At 46.7% G+C, this 22,055-nt stretch overlaps 1 protein-coding gene across 4 annotated transcripts; it reads left to right on the top strand.

The window, feature by feature from the left end:
* The first annotated feature begins 45 nt into the window (after positions 1 to 45).
* Positions 46 to 19,693, top strand: LOC310696037 (NXPE family member 1-like). Of its 4 annotated transcripts, none has more exons than XM_083481162.1 (8): positions 46 to 1,132; positions 6,052 to 6,167; positions 8,977 to 9,049; positions 10,982 to 11,678; positions 13,849 to 13,910; positions 16,142 to 16,251; positions 17,266 to 17,374; positions 18,913 to 19,693. In XM_083481162.1, exons 2-6 carry the CDS (start codon positions 6,081 to 6,083, stop codon positions 16,210 to 16,212), a joined length of 990 nt encoding a protein of 329 aa, XP_083337288.1. In that variant the 5' UTR covers positions 46 to 1,132; positions 6,052 to 6,080; the 3' UTR covers positions 16,213 to 16,251; positions 17,266 to 17,374; positions 18,913 to 19,693. The 4 variants fall into 4 exon arrangements, with proteins under 4 accessions (XP_083337288.1, XP_083337287.1, XP_083337290.1 ...); XM_083481161.1 differs by having other exon boundaries at positions 48 to 1,132; positions 6,003 to 6,167; XM_083481164.1 differs by lacking the exon at positions 46 to 1,132 and having other exon boundaries at positions 6,003 to 6,167; positions 10,986 to 11,678.
* The last annotated feature ends 2,362 nt before the right edge of the window (positions 19,694 to 22,055 follow it).

Raw genomic sequence — 22,055 nt, 5'->3', positions numbered from 1 at the left:
CTAACGGAAGGTATGTATGTGGTGGTTATTGTGCAGAGAGGTAATCCTGCATATCCCCAGGGGGTCTTTGTTCCCCACTCACCATTATGTTCAAAGTTGATACGCAGAAAGCATCAAAAGGAATTAGAAGAGTGAATAAAGCCGCCTTGTAACTTGGTTGAATAGGCTTGGGCATGGAGACATCATGAACTATGGACTAAAGCTGTCCAGATTAAATTTCCTTATGTACTTAAGGGATATTGATATTGACAATGGGTTCTTTCATGTGCTTGTTGATAGTTTCCAAAGACTCAAGCGACACTGTTGCAGTAATGCCAAACTTTTGGTGGCTTTTGCCTCAGGCCAATTTCACTAAATATCCACACCAGCCAAATTCACCCGCAACCTGGTTTTGCTACTGGGGACAATCAGCCTCTGACCCCAGAACTGACCCAGTTGTGTTTCTGGCTAACTTTGACTGTTTAGCTGATTTTTCAAGGCCTGTGTCTTCTGGCGAGACCTTTAGTCAGGGCAACCATCTTAGCCTAACCCAACCACTGGCTTCCTTCTTCAGTTCTTCACCAGCCAAGTACAGTGGTACCTCAGGTTAAGTACTTAATTCGTTCCGGAGGGCTGTTCTTAACCTGAAACTGTTCTTAACCTGAAGCACCACTTTAGCTAATGGGGCCTCCTGCTGCTGCCGCGCCGCCGGAGCCCGATTTCTGTTCTTATCCTGAAGCAAACTTCTTAACCTGAAGCACTGTTTCTGGGTTAGCAGAGTGTGTAACCTGAAGCATATGTAACCTGAGGTACCACTGTATTGCTAACACACTTGGGGTGAGTAGCTTAATATTCAGACCTCAGCTCTCCACTATTGACCCTAACCCCTCAGTCTTCTCAAATCTTTGCCTCACACTTCGTCCATCAACTGACTTTCCCAACCGACTTTCCGAACTGACGTTTGTTTTCCGCAACTGACAATTAACTACCCTTTATTCACCAACCAGAACTTCCAGCTAATCAGAACCTGCCGGTCCCTTGACCAATCAAAATGGAGTTCTCTGATCCAGGCCCCTATAAATACTCGAAGCAGCGCTACCCCTCTTGCAGAATCTGTTGCCAAGCTGCTACTGCCAAACAGGCCTGCAACATAGTAAGAGTTCAAGGTTTTGGACTTTGAGGGTTTTGCTCTATGTCAACGGAGGCCGCAGAAACCTTTTTTTTTTTTTTACAAAGGGCAAAGAATGTACAGATATACACATAGCATTTTTCCACACTGTGTCTCAAATTTGCTAAGATTCTTCCATCCCCAGATGGAAGAATAAAATATTGGGGGGGGGCAGCTAAGCCCCACCCTGCATAATCAATCACATGATATAAATAAAATAATAATGAAATTTTATTTATAGCCTGCCCTCCCCAGCTGAAGCTGGGCTCAGAGCGGCTAGCAACAGTAAAATAATACAACATTCTAAAATCATTTCATTATATGGTACATTCACACTATTTGAATGGCAATGCCTATCAACTTAGATAGGGCCTGTCCCCATAAAAAATGGGGGGGACGACACCTCAGTCTCTAGGCATTGGCTCCTATGCCCTCCCACCCTATTTCTTTCTGTAGTCTTCTGGGATATTATGCTCCCTCACCAGTCTTTGAGCCCAGTGTAGCACTGTACTTTGATTCCTATGGTCAGAGAGTCTGTGTTTTAAAGGGCCTGCCTGAGCATCATGCCTTCTTCCATCTTTGAGATCAAACATCAGAGGTTAGAGGTGAGGTCAGCTGGTTGGCAGCAATTTTGATGAAAAAGAGGGCACCCTTCACCCACTATGAGAGAAAGAGAGAGAGCCACAAAAGCAGTTTTGAACAAGGAAATGATAGACCCAGAAAGAGGCCTAGCTAGGAGTTTGAAAGTGGTCTCCACCTGTGTTATTCATATATTTGTAAACAAGCAAGGTTTGTTTGTTTGCTTGCTTGTTTTTAAGGACCAAAGGCTCAAGTACTCTCCAAAGGAAGCCATCTGCTGGTAATCTCTACCCTGGAAGTATTATTGTTGTTGTTGTTTAGTCGTTTAGTCGTGTCCGACTCTTCGTGACCCCATGGACCAGAGCACGCCAGGCACTTCTGTCCTCCACTGCCTCCCGCAGTTTGATCAAACTCATGCTAGTAGCTTCAAGAACACCATCCAACCATCTCATTCTCTGTCGTCCCCTTCTCCTTGTGCCCTCCATCTTTCCCAACATCAGGGTCTTTTCCAGGGAGTCTTCTCTTCTCATGAGGTGGCCAAAGTATTGGAGCCTCAGCTTCACGATCTGTCCTTCCAGTGAGCGCTCAGGGCTGATTTCCTTCAGAATGGAGAGGTTTGATCTTCTTGCAGTCCATGGGACTCTCAAGAGTCTCCTCCAGCACCATAATTCAAAAGCATCAATTCTTCGGCGATCAGCCTTCTTTTGTGACCTTTGGTGATTAGCCGTGACCCCCGCTAATTGATTTACGAACCTCGATTAGCGACTTATAACTTCCCGGGTCCGGCGCGCTTCCCTCAGCTGCGCGCCACTCCGTCACGACTCAGCAGAGCTTCGCACAGCGTTGTAAAACTGTCACGTTCCAGACAAACACACACAGCACCGGTTTGTCTATTTACAGCATTTATTCCAATATTTCTCAGGAATTTCCAGGACTATTTTCAGCCATCTCAGCCCTGCGTCTTTTCCCCACAGCTCACATCGTGGGACTGGCAAACTTTGCCCAAGCTCCGCCCGAGCTTCCAAAAGTGACGTCAGAATGGTGAGGCATCCTGGGAACAACTTAACCAGTTAAGTTCCAACTCCAACACCCCCTCTTGCATCACCTTCTGACCACACCTTCTTGAGTTCAACACCTTCCCCTTTGCCTTGTGCTCCTTCCCAGCATCTTTCCCAGGCACCTGTTGAACCCCTTCAACACTCCCAGAATCACACTGTGCGACACTTTTCCACGCACCTGTGACCTGATACCCTACTGACTCATTAGAGCCAGCAGTTGTGTCTTCTCCGTCAGAATCTTCCCCCTCTGACTTGACAACCCTTCCGTGAGCTTTCTCCATTACCGGAGATGAAGCCTCACACCTGGACACTCCTTTCACAACCCTTGGAGATGCCCAAACCTGCCCTGAACCCCGACCCCGGACTTGGTCCCCATCACCGGGATCTGAACCCTGATTCTGGACCTTATCCCCATCACTGGGTTCAGCCACAGCCTCCCTTCTCCCTTGAGAAGACTTTGCACCCGTCACCTGGTGACGTATTCCCTTTTTCTTGAAAAATTCCTCCAGAGCAGACCCAGAAAACTGTGACCCTTGGTCGCTCTTGAACCCTTGCACCCTGGTGGAGAACCTTCGTTCCACCTCCGCAACCCAATCCTGGATCAGTTGCGCCACCTCCCCCTGTGATTTGAGAGAGAAACACCAGCCAACCTGGCTGTGGTCACCTGTCAGCGACAGCACATACCTGGCCCCACCCAGACTCTCAGACCTCATGGGTCCTGACAGATCTGTGTAAACCAGCTCAAAACCTCCTTGGCTACCCTCCCAAACCCGGGAAAAACCAAGCACCTTTGCACCTTTGCATGCCCTGCACCCTTGGGACCTCCTCCCACATTTCCGGAGCTTGTACCCTTTTGTGCACCTGTGCAACTTTTGCACATGACTGGGAACCTTAGCACACTTCGCCTGTGCTTTTCCAGCATTCCCACCACCCTCCATAGGTGACTCCAGAACAAAGACGTTGTTCTTGCTCTTCGCCATGTTGACCCGTTGTCGCCCCCCTCTGAAAATGGAACAGGTGTCATTTCCAGAACAAGCATTGTATCCCTGCTTCATTAGAGCTGATACAGATAAAAGACAACAATTCAGTCCCGGCACAACGCAGATCTCTAGCTCCTCCTGTGAAGGAGAGAAAAAACACGTTAGCCACCACACCACAGACTGATTTTTGTGTTCCGTCTGTGAACCTAACAGTCATCCCTGTTAAAATAGCCCTGCATTTCCGCAGCTTCCCAGCAGATGTCTCTGGAATCAAATTGCAATCAGCAGCAGAGCCAATAACAACACTCTGCTCTGGCCTTGTCCCACGAGTCTCTTGCTGGCACCTGGCACGTACACCAGCCTCAGTCCCGCGCCTGGTTGTTTTTCCAGACCGGTTGCCATGGTAACCCGACTGGTTCCCATGAGAAATCAACAGTTTGACCTTGGCAACATCCGCAACATCCTGCCTTTTCTCTCTGCTCCGGTGGGGGCAATCTCGCCGCAGATGTCCCGGAGCTTTGCACACGTAGCAACGACGAACTCCAGTGGAAAAACACTGCCTGGGGCTCCCAACTGGCTTGGCCTTCCTCCTCCTGGAACGACGCCTCCCACCAGCCTCGCCCCCCCTGAAGCCGCTCTTCGCTCCAGCAGGTTCAGTGGAAAACTTTTCAAACTTGCCTTTGGAACTTTCCACCCCCCCGACATGCTCACTAGCACTCCTTGAGGCTAAAGCATCAGGAACAGGGGCTCCAGCCATTTCTAGGCTTCCAGCTTCAATCTGCCCTTGGCCTCCGCATCAGGAACAGGGGCTCCAGCCATTTCTAGGCTTCCAGCTTCAATCTGCCCTTGGCCTCCTGCTGAGCCTTCACAGCAAACACAGCAGTACATTCCCAAGCGTCAATAGTCCCTTGCCCCCCCCTCTGGGGCCCACAGCCTTTTCCAGCTGTGCACCGGCTCTCACGTAGGTGATCAGCGCCATCTTGTCTTTCTGTTCTGAAGCAGCCATCTCCCGGCCCTTGCTTTCCGCCTCCAGCCTCACAAACACCCTGGAGCGCTGAACGGCCTCTGGCTTCCTGGCACCCAGAACAGTAGACCTCAGATCAGCAGCCAGGTTGCCCAACTTCTTAAAGTGAGCCTCCCACAGTCCTCCAAGACCTGGCAGCCTGCCATCTTCCCCCGGGGCCCAGCGTACTCACGTAAACAACCAGCTCCCCTGGCGTGGAGAAACGATACCTCAGCTGCTCTCAGCTCTTGGCAGTTCTCAGCAACCCAGGCACGTTTCTGCGTCTCTTCTCCGTCTCTGCTCGACACCGCAGATTTACAGCTCCCGACAGTTTTACAAGCGGTAATTTATGGGTCCATAACCTGTGACCTTTGGTGATTAGCCGTGACCCCCGCTAATTGATTTACGAACCTCGATTAGCGACTTATAACTTCCCGGGTCCGGCGCGCTTCCTGCTGGCTCTAATGAGTCAGTAGGGTATCAGGTCACAGGTGCGTGGAAAAGTGTCGCACAGTGTGATTCTGGGAGTGTTGAAGGGGTTCAACAGGTGCCTGGGAAAGATGCTGGGAAGGAGCACAAGGCAAAGGGGAAGGTGTTGAACTCAAGAAGGTGTGGTCAGAAGGTGATGCATCCTGGGAACAACTTAACCAGTTAAGTTCCAACTCCAACATCTTTATGGTCCAGCTCTCACTTCCATACATCACTAGGAAGTATTATTATCAACATGATTATTATTTTACTTACTTATTTTCAATATGTAACATGGGAATTCTTACAACTCAGAGAAGTTTGTTGTTGTTGTTTAGTTGTGTCCGACTCTTCGTGACCCCATGGACCAGAGCACGCCAGGCACTTCTGTCCTCCACTGCCTCCCACAGTTCGAAGTAGTAGTAGTTTGAACTCAGAGAAGTAGGGAGTGCATAGTCATCCATTCAAGACTCAGGAACTACAACCAGGTGGAGGTCTTCATATCTGAAAATCAGCAGTATTTTCAGTTATTAAAAGGTTTGTTTGCATTATAGAAATGCATATCCTAATAATAAGATCAGTAAGAGTGAAACAGAGTAGGAGAGAGAGAGAGAGAGAGAGAGCTCCTACTATACTAATGATTTTCTGATGTCAATACTTACAGGCTACTGGGTTAAATGAATTTTCAGTGAGTTTTTAAAAACATACATTCTAGAATAGTCTGTTGGAAAGTATTACTACTCTCCCCTTGCCTTTGGTTGCAACAGGTTTGAAACCAAAGGCGGTGAAAAGGAATTTATCTGTGCCTTTTGACAGAGGTGACAGGAATATCTTTGGTTTGTACCATGACCTCAACAGTCTTCCTGGCTCTCGTGCTTGGAGTCAGTTTCTTCATCATCTACACTGTCCACATCTACAAAACTGATACCCAGGTAGAGTGTCTTACCTTATTCAATAACACAAACTAATTCATAAAGATTTTTTTTAAAAATGGTGTATGTACATATACCTGAAGGAGTGTCTTCACCCCCATTGTTCTGCCCGGATGCTGAGGTCCAGCGCCGAGGGCCTTCTGGCGGTTCCCTCACTGTGAGAAGCCAAGTTACAGGGAACCAGGCAGAGGGCCTTCTCGGTAGTGGCACCCTCCCTGTGGAATGCCCTCCCACCAGATGTCAAAGAGATAAACAACAACCTGACATTCAGAAGACATCTGAAGGCAGCCCTGTTTAGGGAAGCTTTTAATGTTTGATATTTTATTGTATTTTTAATATTCTGTTGTCAGCCACCTAGAGTGGCTGGGGAAACCCAGACAGATGGGTGGGGTATAAATAAAAAGTTGTTGTTGTTGTTGTTGTTAATACATTTAGTTAATTAGCACCTGATGGCCCTGAAATACAACATGGATTGGACTCTGGTGACCATTTAAAAATAGAAGTAAATACCGTATTTTTCGCACCATAGGACGCACTTTTTCCCTCCTAAAAAGCAAGGGAAAATGTGTGTGCGTCCTATGGAGCGAATGCAGGGGGGAGGCAGGTGGGAAAAGCCCTCAAGAGCCGCACACAAGCTTTGTGCGCTCTTGCGGGCTTTTCTCTAGGAGGGAGAAGGGACTGACTGGCTGCAGCAGTCCCTTCTCCCTCCTGGGGGAAAAGCCCCCAAGAGCGGCACCCTCTTTAAAGGCTGCGCGGCACCTGCGGGCTTTTCTACGAGGTGGGGGAATCCCCCCACCTCCCAGAAAAGGCAGGAGAAGCCGCACAGCCCCTTTAAAGAGCGCGCGGCTTCTGCAGTAGTTGGGGGAAGCTGCAGCGGATTCCCTCCTCCCGGGCTCCCTTTGAAGCGGCAATGTGGGAGGGGAGCAGCTTACACTCGTGTAAGCAGCTCCTCTCCCACTTTCCTCCTTCAAAGCAACTGCGGAGGAGGGAAGGAAGGGGACCATGGATCCTCCGCTGCTGGAGGCTTCAGCGGATTCCTCCTCCGTAATTGCTTTGAAGCAGGAAAGTGGGAGGGGAGCAGCTTACACTCGTGTAAGCAGCTCCTCTCCCACTTTCCTGCTTCAAAGCAACCACGGAGGAGGGAAAGAGGGGACCCATGGATCCTCTTCGCTGCTGGAGGCTGCAGCAGATTCCCTCCTCCCGGGCTCCCTTTGAAGCAGCAAAGTGGGAGGGGAGCAGCTTACACTCGTGTAAGCAGCTCCTCTCCCACTTTCCTCCTTCAAAGCAACTACGGAGGAGGGAAGGAAGGGGACCATGGATCCTCCGCTGCTGGAGGCTTCAGCGGATTCCTCCTCCGTAATTGCTTTGAAGCAGGAAAGTGGGAGGGGAGCAGCTTACACTCGTGTAAGCAGCTCCTCTCCCACTTTCCTCCTTCAAAGCAACTACGGAGGAGGGAAGGAAGGGGACCATGGATCCTCCGCTGCTGGAGGCTTCAGCGGATTCCTCCTCCGTAATTGCTTTGAAGCAGGAAAGTGGGAGGGGGCAGTTTACACTCGTGTAAGCAGCTCCTCTCCCACTTTCCTCCTTCAAAGCAACCATGGAGGAGGGAAGGAAGGGGACCATGGATCCTCCGCTGCTGGAGGCTTCAGCGGATTCCCTCCTCCGTGATTGCTTTGAAGCGGCAATGTGGGAGGGGAGCAGCTTACACTCGTGTAAGCAGCTCCTCTCCCATTTTCCTGCTTCAAAGCAACTACGGAGGAGAGAAGGAAGGGGACCATGGTTCCTCCGCTGCTCACGGCTGCAGCAGATTCCCTCAGCTTAAGTGGGGTGGGGGAAGTGTGGCAGGTAGGGGGGTACTGAGAGACACATGTCTCTCAGATGAAAATTGGGGGTGGGCATTGTGTGAAGTGGCTGTGGATCTCCTGCCGCAGAACTGTAGGACTGTATAGAGTTGGGAGGGCCACCCAAGGGTCATCTAGCCCAGCCCCCTCACAATGTAGGAATCACAGCTAAAGAACGCCAGGCAGATGGTCCCCCAACCGCTGCTTAAAAGCCTCCTGTGGTGGAGACCCCAAACACCTTCCGAGGTCATAGAATTGCAGGGTTGGAAGGGAACCCCAGGAGTCATCTAGTCCAGCCCCGGTGGACAGCGGGCGCAATCCATCCCGTTGTGCAAGACTAAAGATGCTGTGCAAGGCTAAAGAAGAAGCCAAGGCAGTGAGCGGGATGGATCGCGCTTGCTGCCTTGTTTTCTTTAGCTGCACTGGAGAGGTTTAGCTCCTGGCTGGAGAGGTTGCGCGGCTATGGATCCCGCACACTGTCTTGGCTTCTTTGCTCTTTGGGGCTGGGGGGGGGGGAACCCGGGCTTCCCCCGCAGCCCTGAGAAGCTCTGGGAGAAGTGGACAGGCTGCATGCAGCCTGTCCGTTGCTCTTTGGGGCTGGGGGGGGGGGTAATATTTTTTTCCTTGATTTCCCCCTCTAAAAACTAGGTGCGTCCTGTGGTCCGGTGCGTCCAATAGAGCGAAAAATACGGTAGTTTGGCTCTTGCGGTGTGACACTTTCGCAGAATGGAATTTTAAATGCAATATTCACCTTGAGTAAATGTTTCTCTATTTTTTCAACCTTTTATTGCAGCCTTTCCCCCTGTGGAAGAACATTGTTTTTTAAACCTGTGTCCAGTATCAACCCTGGCACCTGCTATTCAGATATGCTTCCGCATGGAGCTTTTGCTTGGGAATTGTGCCTTACAACTGCTCTGTTTTCTCCTTGTGAACGCTTGTAATTCTTTCTTTCTCATTGCATGCTCCAGATTCTCATCTTCAGAGGTGTCAAAATGAGCCATATATCAACAAATCAGATCAATCACTTTGCTGGTGACATTGGTGAGGCCTTTTTCAGTTCTCATATCTATTCCCTACCAGCTCTTTCCCTGCTCGATCCTCTTCCCATTCCCTTTTGCCTTATGTTGCTGGAGGCTGGCCGCTGCTGGCGCTTGTCAAAGGCAAAGATGAGCCTGGTTTCGCAAAACTTCACAACTGTGTGGGGTGGAATGCTCTCTTCCTCCTCACATACTAGAATGAGAGCGAGGGAGAAGTGAAGGATGCGAAAGCAGCAGCAGCATCTATACTTGAAAGAGAAGGGTGCTTCAAAAGCAAAGCATTATCTCAACCTGGAAGATGCAGACGGAACCAGCAGGGAAATCTTCCTAGGTTATAACCCAGCACTGAGTCAGGAAAGCAAAATCCTTACAGGAACAGGTATTGGGGGAACAGTACAGGTAGATGCATAGCATAGCAGGGAAGTATACTAGGGGCCTAAAAGCTCGCCCACACTTCCGTTTGTTTGTGCCTAGAAAGCACAGGGGTCTGGACAGTTTTCCATTTGTCCCATTCTTTCCAGCTAGAATCGAGCAGTTTTGCCTTTCTTCCTGGAAAACCAGTTCTTTAGCACTAAATCAGAACAAACAGCAATTCTCAGAAAAACCCAATTCCCAATTGTCCTGATGCAATGCTAAATCACGGGTATTGCAAAACCCTGGGCTCGTCCACACTTCTGCTTGTTCCATGCCTGGAAACAGTGGTGTAACATAGGGGGCACAGGGGCGGTTGCCCCAGGTGCAAAATTGTTAGGGGCGCCAAATTTCAACACCTGGAGCTGCCTCAATACAGCTGTGTGTGCTTCCATCACTCAGCTCCATTGAAAACAGCTTCTCTATGTGAACCAGGAAGTGACCTCTCCGGAGTATGGAACAACTCTTCTTTTCTTATCTCTGCGGCTGCGATCTCCTGTGTGACATGGATGATGTTAAGCCATTGAATGTGCATGTGTACTCCTTCGGTTTCTCTTGCTCCCACCCCTCCACGTGGTCCTGGCAACCCACGTTACACCACAGCCTAGAAAGCATGGGGCTGTTGTTTTCTGCTTGATCCATGCTTTTTAGGTATGGGTCTGAGCAGTTTTCAACTTACTGCTCTCCTTTCCCAGGAAAACCTGCTATTTTGTGTTCAATCGGAGCAAATGCTGATCTGGAGGAAACCCAAAATGCTGTTTGATCTGATTGAGCACTAAAGAGCAGATTTTGCCTGAGGAAAGGAGCAGGACTAGAGGAAGTGTGGACAAACCTCCAAAAATATGAGCTTTTGCTATTCTGAGAGCAATCGTACATTGACAGCATGGAGGCAGAGGGGGAAGAGGATCTAGAACATGAAGGACGCTATGTAAATATTATAAATTGATATTTGTAAGCCTTTATAGGAGCCTATTTTTTCCTCTTTTTTTTACTGAAAAGTAATGTAAAAAAATGCCAATATTAATATCCACACCAGCCATTACTTAAAGTAATTGATTAGGGAAAATTATAAAATACTTTTTGAAACAAAGCATAAATAAATAAAATCTTGATTGCGGTCCAAAGACCCATCAAACAATTTCAGAACAAAATACAGTTAAGACAGCCAACCACAAAAGAGAGAGGAACCGAGGCAGTCATTTTGTTTTGTCTCAAGCATGATGATCCTTGATTTTTTTAACTTCCAAGAGAAACTTTGCCACGGCCAGTGTAATATCATTAGCCCTGTCATCCAAAAGATATTTAATATGGGATGCTTCAGATTTTCCCAGCAGATTTCCCAGTAGGGGTTTGATTAAAACAAAGCATATTATTGTGTGTTTTTTTAAATGTGACTGATTTGCTTCCCATGCTTCCTAGACTTTTATGAACGAATCCCATATTTTCCTAGCATTCAGGTTTACTTGTAATCACTTTTTTGATTAATTTGAAAGTATTCAAATTTGATGAAATTCTTCCATCAAAGACAGCGGGAACAGAATTTTGCCCATGAAAGGAGACATCCTGATGAATATGAGGATAGAGTGGGAAAAGAACGACAAAGAAGTAAAATACATTCTGAGAAAGCTGAACGAGTTGATGCCCAGTGTCACTTTCACAGATATAATGACCACCACAAGTGCCAGGAACAGCAAGGCCACCATATTAAACCAAAAGGGTTCTTATTGTGTTGGAGACCCCTTGATGGTTCGGCTAGATTTGTACAACTACTTGGGGGAGAGAAAGAAGTACGGAGGAGACTTCTTACGAGTGAGGATCTCCTCTTCAAGTCTTGGGGCTGGAGTTTCTGGGCACATCACAGACTATAGGAATGGGACGTACCTGGTCAATTTCACTTTATTTTGGGAGGGCGATGTCAAAGTTTCCATCTTGCTCATCCACCCCAGTGAAGGAGTTTCTGCACTGTGGGCTGCGAGGAAGAGAGGCTACGACAAAATGGATTTCAGGGGCAAGTTTCTGAATGGGGCCTCACACGTCTCCACCAAGTGTGGTTTTGTCAGAAGCACAACTGCGGATCTATGTGAGTATCTTGATGAACGAGACCAGGAAGCCTTCTACTGTGTGAAACCAAAGAGGGTGCCGTGTGAAGCTCTTGTGAAACTTCAGTCTGAAGTAACACACAAATCCTACCTCACAGACTTGGAACGAAGACTTTTTAAGAGGTATTTCACTCTCCTGTCTCTTCTTAAGGCCAAGTGTCAATGCATTTCATAACTCGCAGCCGGGTATTTTAAGAATTCTGCTGTTCATTCTGTGAATGTTTCATTTTGAGACAGTTTGGGTCTGTGTGTTTGCTCTCTGGAGCTCGTCGGCAGTCAGAAAGCCATACAGAATCCCCAGGGTCAGTGATGAATAAGGGGGTGCAATGTGGTGTCTTTTAGAAGTATCTAAAAATAGGAGTTAGGGATATGGCTTTAAAGGGGGATTTGACAAATTCATGGAGGTGAGGGCTACTGGTGGCTACTAGCCATGGTGGCGATGCTCTGCCTCCACAGCTAGTCAACAATGCTGGAAACCACAGGAGGGGAGGGAGCTCTTATGTTCATGTCCTGCTTGCAGGTTTTTGGTCAGATGCTGGGCTAGATGAGCCATTGGCCTGATCCAGCCAGTGTGGTGTAGCCACAGACCAAACAAGAAGTCTTTTATAGTCTTCCTTTCTGTTCAGGAGGCCGGCCTGGGTGGTTTTCCCAAACTTGAGTCTCTAGCTGTTTTTGGACTATACTTCCCATCATCCCTGACCACTGGTCCTGCTAGCTAGGGATGATGGGAGTTGTAGTCCATAAGCTGCTGGAGACCCAAGTTTGGGAAGCCCTGTTCTAGAGCTGAAGAGTAGTTGGGGTGGGGGGCAATGTTCCAATCTGCAGTTCAGGTGCCTCACCACATGGGGGGTGATGTGTGGTGTAGTGGTGTCTCAGCCTCACTCACCTCACAGAGTGTTTGTTGTGGGGGAGGAAGGGAAAGGAGATTGTTAGCCGTTTTGAGACTCCTTCGGGTAGTGATAAAGCGGGATATCAAATCCAAACTCCTCCTCCTCTTCTTCTTTTGTTCCCATGTGTGTGTACGTGCCCCTTCTGGGGTTGTGCAGGCTGAAATGATTACAAATGGGTAAGCTGTTCCTCTCCCAAGATAGATCCTCTTCCCGGCTTGGTTGCTCAATACAGTGATGAGTCAAGTTCCTCAAGATTATTGGAATCTGTTTGCAGTATTGAGGAAGAAGATAGGAAGAAGGTTTCATCTGTTGAATCCAAGGCTTCAGCATGCATCACAAAGGCAGTTGGTTACATCACCAGTTAAATACACATTTGTGTTGCAAAATATTGGCTTTCAACAGTTATGTGGGGCAAACAATTGCTTAATTTCCAGCTGAAGATTAGGCAAGTTCTGCAGTAGAAGTGAACAGTGGTTGGAGTGGTGTTGGTTGTGTGGGCACATCTTTACCCTGTGTTCTCTGTTAACTGGTGTCTTAGCTGGTCTCTTAAGATCCAGACCCAGACAATCCTCAGAACACCAATATCGGGCTTATCCACACTTACCTTTCTTCCTGCACTTCCTAAGCACAGATCTGTGCTTTATAGCTCCATGTCTGAGTGCTCTTTTCTTTGTCCCAGAGTTTCACCCACAAAACTCACTTCATAAAAGATGAAGCACAAAAAAACAGCAATTTTGGTTTTCTGTGGTTTGCCATTTGCTCTAATTCAGCATTGAAGCATGGGTTTTTGTGGCGGAAGCTCCAGAGCAAAAAATAAAATAAAATAAAATAAAATCACATTACAACAATATAGAAGTCATACTTGTCACAATCAGAACTTACATTTATTTAAAATATTGGTGTGCAGCATTCAGAAAGGCTTCCAGTAAAAAGACAGAAAAACAGTACATTATACAGTGGTATCTCGGGTTACATACGCTTCAGGTTACATAGGCTTCAGGTTACAGACTCTGCTAACCCAGAAATAGTGATTCAGGTTAAGAACTTTGCTTCAGGAGCAGAAATTGTGCTCTGGCGGCGCAGCAGCAACAGAAGGCCCCATTAGCTAAAGTGGTGCTTCAGGTTAAGAACAGTTTCAGGTTAAGTACAGACCTCCGGAACGAATTAAGTACTTGACCCGAGGTACCACTGTAATGTGGAATTTCTTTCTTTTTATCAGGTCCATTTTAATGTCATTTTCTACTTGACCCAATAAAAACCTGACAATGTACAAAAGGCTTTGCAAAATCAGATTAAGATTCACCTTCCATTTACAGCAGCAACATGTTAGATGTGAGAATTTAGTGGGAAACATCAATGATGGAAAGATTCTGAATCTGTTGACTTCCTTTTTTCCTTTGAAGGAACAAAGTTGGAGCTGAGATCCTGCATCCATTTGTGGGCATCCATGTTGTATCCTGTGGAAGTGAGTCAGACCTTCAGGTTCTCATTGCAACATTTTGTTGGCACATATAATGAATGTAGGAATTTGGGGGCAAAGTAATTTTTTTTAGCACATCACAGCCTTCAAATACCTTGAGATGGGCAGAACCATCCTATACTCCCAATTTGCCAGGAAGAGGCTTACACCACTACAATGGCTGCCATATATTACATATGAATGGGCAACCCTTTCAATGTGAGGGCCACCTTACCTCTTGGATAACCTTCCAGGGTTGTATTCCAGTGGTGGGTGTGATCAGAGCAGAAACGCGCAGTGACAGACTTTGGGCTTTCACATTTCAGAGGCGCCCTGTGTAACGCCAAAATCCCTTCCCTCTGTTCCAAGTTATTTTTGTGGTGACCCCTGCAGCGCCCTCTCAGCTCGGTGCCCAGTGGACGCGGGTGGCGCTGTGGTCTAAACCACTGAGCCTCTTGGGCTTGCCGATCAGATGGTCGGTGGTTCGAATCCTCACAACGGGGTGAGCTCCCGTTGCTCTGTCCCAGCTCCTGCCAACCTAGCAGTTCAAAACCACGCCAATGCAAGTAGATAAATAGGTACCTTTGTGGTGGGAAGGTAAACAGCGTTTCCGTGTGCTCTGGTTTCCATCACGGTGTTCTGTTGCACTGGAAGCAGTTTAGTCATGCTGGCCACATGACCAGGACAGTTGACTTTGGACAAATGCCGGCTCTCTCGGCCTGAAAGCCAGATGAGCGCCGCAACCCCATAGTTGCCTTTGACTGGATTTAACTGTCCAGGGGTCCTTTACTTTTACCTTTTTACCAATGCAGGTCATGCTAAATCCACCTCTGAAACAGCATGGAGCAATGAACACAAGTCTTCCCTTTTTACAATTGTCTACACTCAAAGGTCATTCCTCTTTACCCAGGCCTATGGCTATTAAATTATGGTCTGTGAAAGCGGAGGAGATGGCTGTTACAATGATGACTCTTTTATTAATAGGCTGTCTGTCAGTATGCTTTTTATTATGTTTTTATCATTGATGTTCTCTAATGTGTTTTTATTGTTGTACTCAGCCCTGGGATCTTTTGATAAAGGGCAGTATGTAAATTGAATTGATGAAAGTGTTGTGGACAAGTATCCAATTCAAACAGGGTTAACTTAGCCAATGATCACACCAGGAGTGGAAAACAAAAAACAAAAAGCAGTTAGCACCCAAAGAATCTGTGCACCTCTGATGAGCACACGGTGAATACTTATACTGTTCCAATACATTGTTACATGTGAGAAACGTTTGATCCTGATTACAATGGGTTACATACTTGTGACATTAAGCATAGGCATAGGTCTCAACAGAAAGCCTTGGGGCTCAATGCATGGGGCTCAATTCCCAGAATCTTTTGGACACTGTCCCTTCCCTCCTAGTTACAGGTAGGTAACCATGCTGGTCTGCCATAGTCAAAACAAAACAAAACAAAAAACATTCCTTCCAGTAACACCTTAGAGACCAACTAAGTTTGTTATTGGTATGAGCTTTCATGTGCATGCACACTTCTTCAGATACCAATAACAAACTTAGTTGGTCTCTAAGGTGCTACTGGAAGGAATTATTTTATTTTATTTTGTTCCTTCCCTCCTGGTCATTGCTTTACTGAAAATGCCAGGAAATCTCCATCCACAAAGTCTGAACAATTTATACCTTCCCCCGAAAAGTACACGCACTACCAGGAAATTTCTAAACACAAGATCTGCATCAGCATTTTCAGGAAATGTGCAACCACAAGGTCCCTTGCAAGTGGATAGTTTGACTTTTGCTTCTTGAAAGCACCAGCTAAATGGGTTATATTTAGTAGGTCATGCCATTTGTAATCATAATCTAACTGGGGAGAAGCCAACATTATGGACACATAGGCCAAGAGGGTCTCTCTTTTTCCTTCAAAGGCTCCAGGCGAGCCTCCCTGGGGAGAGCATTCCACAAGTGGGGAGCCCCCACAAAAAAGGCCCGTTCTCTTGTTGCCATCTTCTGGGCTACAGAGGATGATCACAGAGTCCAAGTTTATTCATATGGGGAGAGGTGGGTCTTGATATTGAAAGAGAACAACATCCCCCACCCCAAGGACCCCTTTCCCATGAGTTGTTAAACCCCCCCCCCCCCAAATACAGAGCTGGTCAAGTTGACTGATGGGGTTTCTAAATCTCAAACAGAATCCTCCATACTATTTTTATCTTCTCATTTCTTCTTTTCCTTTTGGTAGGGAAGAAGACAATGGCTAACATGAACTGCAGAGTCGGGATGACTTCCCCGTCTCCCAGTGGCTTTGTTTGACAGAGCCAATGGCATCCTGCTTTCTGCAAAGTGCTCAATAATAATAATAATAATAATAATAATTTATTATTTATACCCCGCCCATCTGGCTGGGCCTCCCCAGCCACTCTGGGCAGCTTCCATAAAAACCAAAAATACAGTAAAATATCACACGTTAAAAACTTCCCTGAACAGGGCTGCCTTAAGATGTCTTCTGAATGTCAGGTAGTTGTTTATCGCTTTGACATCTGCTGGAAGGGCGTTCCACAGGGCGGGCGCCACTACCGAGAAGGCCCTCTGCCTGGTTCCCTGTAGCTTTGCTTCTCGCAATGAGGGAACCGCCAGAAGGCCCTCGGCGCTGGACCTCAGCGTCCGGGCAGAATGATGGGGGTGGAGACGCTCCTTCAGGTATACTGGACCGAGGCCGTTTAGGACTTTAAAGGTCAGCACCAACACTTTGAATTGTGCTCGGAAACGTACTGGGAGCCAATGTAGGTCTTTCAAGACCGGTGTTATATGGTCCCGGCAGCCGCCCCCAGTCACCAGTCTAGCTGCCACATTCTGGATTAGTTGTAGTTTCCGAGTCACCTTCAAAGGTAGCCCCACGTAGAGTGCATTGCAGTAGTCCAAGCAGGAGATAACCAGAGCATGCACCACTCTGGCAAGACAGTCCGCAGGCAGATAGGGTCTCAGCCTACGTACCAGATGGAGCTGGTAAACAGCTGCCCTGGACACAGATTTGACCTGTGCCTCCATGGACAGCTGTGAGTCCAAAATGACTCCCAGGCTGTGCACCTGGTCCTTCAGGGGCACAGTTACCCCATTCAGGACCAGGGAATCCTCCACACCTGCCCGCCTCCTGTCCCCCAAAAACAGTACTTCTGTCTTGTCAGGATTCAACCCCAATCTGTTAGCCGCCATCCATCTTCCAACCGCCTCCAGACAGACACGCAGGACCTTCACCGCCTTCACTGGTTCTGATTTAAAAGAGAGGTAGAGCTGGGTATCATCCGCATACTGATGAACACCCAGCCCAAACCTCCTGATGATCTCTCCCAGCGGCTGCATGTAAATGGCAGCACCTTGGATAATGTTTACTCTTGCTTACAGGGAAAGCAGGTTTTCCTCCTGGGAGACTCAACTGTGTGGCAATGGATCGAGTATCTCTCCAAAAGAGTGAGCAGTACGTTTTCCCACCCAGAGAAACCACAATGTAGTATTTGGCCTATTAACAGTATCAACTTCTATGTACCCAGAAACTTTTATTATTTAATGATAATAATGATGATGATGATGATGTAGGGAGACTTCTGTACAGCTTGATGTTGGGCATAAAGAGCCACCTGAACTGATCTGGTTGCAGTGAAAGCCTGACTAGAGACACTTTCCTTGGATGGCAGGAGGGTTTAGTGAAAGTTAGAAAGCTTTGTGAAATGAAGGGAATGTTATCAGAGATCATTCTATTTGGTGGCTGAAGCGGTATGGTTAGAAAGGATCCAGCACTGATAGATAGATAGATAGATAGATAGATAGATAGATAGATAGATAGATAGATAGACAGATAGACAGACTGATAGATCAATCAATCAATCAATCAATCAATCAATCAATCAATCAATAGTAAAGGTAAAAGGTTCGTTAAGTCCAGTCAAATTCAACTATGGGGTGCAGCGCTCATCTCTGCTTTCAGGCTGAGAGAAGTGGCGTTTGTCCACAGATAATTTTTCCAGCTCATGTGGCCAGCATGACAAAAACTGCTTCTGGCGCAACAGAACACCATGATGAGTACTGGAGCGCACGGAAACTCCATTTACCTTCCCGTCACAGTGGTACCTATTTATCTGCTCGTGCTGGTATGCTTTTGAACTGCTTGGCTGGCAGGAGCTGGGACAGAGCAACAGGAGCTCACCCCATCGTGGGGATTCGAACCGCCAACCTTCCAATCAGCAAGCCCAAGAGACTCAGTGGTTTAGACCAAAGGGCCACCCACATCCCGAGAGAGAGAGAGAGAGAGAGAGAGAGAGAGAGAGAGAGAGAGAGTAGAGACAGATAGATAGATACAGTAGAGACAGATGTGCTTGTTCTGCATTCACTCATTTAGGTTATGTAAAGAGCAAGGAACTTTTCTAGGGGACTTGTGTATGGGAGAGCAGTAAGTTGTGCCTAAGAAAGAGAACCAAGCATGCTGCAGGTGGACGTTTTTGGCTGTTTCTCTATTAAACAAGCAACATCTTTGCTCAGTAAGTTTTCCTCACAAAAAGTAGGAGGAGTGGGGGGACCCCCAAGTCTGCAAAGGTGGTTTTATTAGGTGCAAGATATTTCTCATTGTAAAAGTGGAGCAACTTTTTAAAAACAACAACAAAAACAGATCCATCTGTTTTTGTCAAGAGGACCTTTATTTAGACGTAGGTCTATGCAAATGGAATATGAGACCTTGCAGGGATACATAGGGAGCATTTACAAAGAAGTCTGTGTTTTATAGCTTCTGACCAATATATTTGCAAATTATTTTCACTTGATATCAGTTTTGGTTTTTCAATTCCTGGTCTCCTGGTTATCTTTTAGTGTTTTATTCAGAACTTTGTACAAGGTAATTAACTGGCTTGTCCTGTTCCTTTTCTGTTTCTGTTTTGCCCCACTTGAAATAGCCCAGTGATTTCTCAGAGGATTTTACATATATATATGTAACTTGTCTTTATTTTGCATCTGTTCCCATATTAGCACTTTCGTACTTTGATACCCAAGGACAGAGCATAATCCAGAGTTCTGTTGTTGTGGACATGACCAAAAACATTACAATCCCTTGGAGAAGGCATGGGCATCCCTTCTTATCTTTCTTTATGCACTCAATGAAATCTCACACTTACATTGCTCGAGTGATTGACATGGTGGAAGGCAACAGAGACACTGTGGTTGTCATCTCCCTGGGCCAGCACTTCCGCCCCTTCCCCATTGAGCTCTTCATTCGAAGGATGGTTAACATCTGGGGAGCCATTCAGTGCCTTCTCCTGAGGAGCCCAGATACAAAGGTCATCATCAAAGCAAAGAACACCCGGGAGATGGACGATGACCAGGAGCTATATAGCAACTTCCATGGCTATGCCCAATACCTTGCAACAAAGGATATTTTTCAGCATCTTAATGTTGGTTTCATTGATGCCTGGGACATGGCAATTGCCTACAAAGCTCACCAAGGTCACCCACCAGAAGACGTGGTCTGGAATCAAATTGTTATGTTTCTAACTCATATTTGTTAATACACTAAAGCACAGCTAGTGTGCAAACTTTAATTAAACAGAGCAGCATATTTTGGATCAGCAAGTATGTTTGTTTAATACATGAGACCCTTTGTCAAATGTTGCATGTGCATGATTTTGTCCCATTGGGTTTCCATAAGAATCCCAGAAGAGCCTTGCTTGTGTCACCTAAACTTGCTTGTAAACTTCATCCAATCCTCATGAAAAATTCCAGTCCCGCCCCCAGCAACAACAACAAAAAGAAATTAAAAAAGAGGAAAAACTCTGTTCCCTGAGTTCCTACTCAAAAACAAACAAACAAAACTACCCCGATGTAATATGATCACATCATGCTGTAGCACTTAGTGAACTGGTCATTGCGTTCTGTACCAAGGGCGGCACCAGAGAATGAACTGCTGTTGCTACGCTATCATGATACAGCAACAATTTGTGTGAAAGTTTCTTGCATTGTAGGGGGTTGAACTAGATGACCCTCACAATCCTTTCCAACTCTATAGTCCTAAGAGTCTGTGAATGAAAAGAAACACAAGTCCAAAGTCCTCATGAGGACCCACTGATGTTTAACAGACATTATACAATGGAGAATGTAAATCAAATCTTAGAGTGGGGCAATTTGCTTTCTGCAAATTGTTAGCAAATCTCTGGATTGATTGAACCCAAATCCTTTATTTGTTCCATTATCACAAACAAAGGAGAACAGAGATTTTAGGTCCTAGGATCATCATTGCAACATTCTCTTACCGGTTAGCGATTATTGCTTATTCCCAATGTTGAATGCAATGTCTTTTATTGGGCTCATTAAAAAAAATAAAAACCAAGGCTCCATGTGCTTCCCCTTTCTTTCTGCTCAGGGTGGTCCTGCCCTCTGCCTGCACCTCAGAGCCAGCATGTTACACAGGGCTGGGCCTTGGCAGTGGCACCCTCTCTTCCTCCTTGCCTGTTCTTCAGCTGCCGCTATGAGCTGCCCAAGGGAGGAGACTGGGAGCGGCGACTATGGAGAGCCAACAGGGTCTCCTTCACAGCAACCACCAACTCCACTGTCGTTGCTTGGGACAAGGGCTGGCTTCTCTGAGCTCAGTGAAGGCAGTGCTGGTGGAAGAAATGGGGACATTCCAGAATCAAATCAGAAACTGGGATGGCTTTTGTAATTCTGGGACTGTCCCTGGAAAATCGGGACACTTGGAGGGTATGCAGTTGCCCCAGGCTTCGGAGGGCTCAGCTGGCCAGGGGGTCCCACTAGGGGCCTGCCGGACTTAGGCTGTTGTGCCAAGAACAGGACCAGGGCCTCAGAGAAGCTCAGCATCGGCCTGGCTCATAGTAACAAGAGACTGGGTCCAATCACATTTGAATCCACTGCTTTTTCTTCCCGATTCCAAGCTTTTCAGGCTAGGTTATAACTCTAAATCCATGCATAGGATGTGGCCTGAAAGTACAGTCATCCTTCCATAAATCCTTAATGACAACTTGGTTTAAAAGAGTGGCAAGTTCAATGCACAAATCATTGCTCCAGCAATGGTGTGGAACCAACAGAAAGCCTGCTTAGTCCGCTGGTCCTAAAGGGGTTCTGCCTTTGTCTGTAGGCACTGGCTCTGTCACAGTTTTTTTTTTGTTGTTGTTTGTTTCCCCTGCCCGCTGTCCCTGGAGGTGGGGCAGGATGTGGTAAGAAGATGCTCTTCTGCTGGAATGGTCATGTACCCTCCTTTGAAGGGGGAATTGTCCTCTATTTTAGGGTTGCCATACATACAGAATTTCCTGGACATAGGCAGAATAGGGCAGTTGGAAACTGCGTACTGGTGGAAATTGCCGAAATGTCCAGGAAAATCTGGACATATGGCAACCCATGTCGGAAGTGTAGATTTTGGCAAATTTTATTAAAAATAGCTCAAAAACTTTTTTTAGAAAGCGCAACTAAAAAGCAAACTTTTAAAAAAAAACACAGCTCAACAACAACTCCCCCCCCCAAAAAAAGCCCAACAACTCTCGTGTTTGGATTTTCACTTTTTGAAATAATAAAGTAATTCTAAGAAGGAAACGTCACCAATTCAGTGGTTTAGGCATTGGGTAAGCCTTAGTCTTGGTTGGGGAGCAATCTCTGCCTGCGCCTCTCAAAATCTAGGGTATCTTGTTAAAGGGGTCTGGGAGGAGTTGCTTCTGGGTCTGGGCAGCAGCTTGGACCTCAGCTCTCCTCAAGGCAGTGACCAGGGCCGGATTTAGATTTGATGAGGCCCTAAGCTACTGAAGGTAATGGGGCCCTTTATATGTCCAATGTCCTTTGTCAACAACAAATTGTCACTGTTTTTTGTGTTGAATATTGTTATGTACTGAAGTTCTCACCCTGGGCCAGCAGGGGGATACTGTAGATAGTTTTTACTCAGGTCCACATATGCAAATAAGGGATCAAAAGTGACGTTCAGTGATTGGATAGTTACAGAAAGTTGTTACAGTTACGTTGTACTGGAACTCTATATAAGCAGGCTGGCTGAACCCTTCAGTTCAGTTCTGTTCTGACCTGTGAATAAACAAGAGCTGTTGGAGAATTGCTGTGTCACCTGATATGTTCACCCACAACTTAACAAATATATGCTATAAATATGGCAATTTATGGAA

The sequence above is a fragment of the Podarcis liolepis genome, assembly GCF_965112155.1.
Source record: "Podarcis liolepis genome assembly, chromosome: 16".
NCBI classification, from domain to species: Eukaryota; Metazoa; Chordata; class Lepidosauria; order Squamata; family Lacertidae; genus Podarcis; species Podarcis liolepis.
Note: the sequence above shows the minus strand (reverse complement) of the source record. Positions and strands in the feature narration are given on the sequence as shown.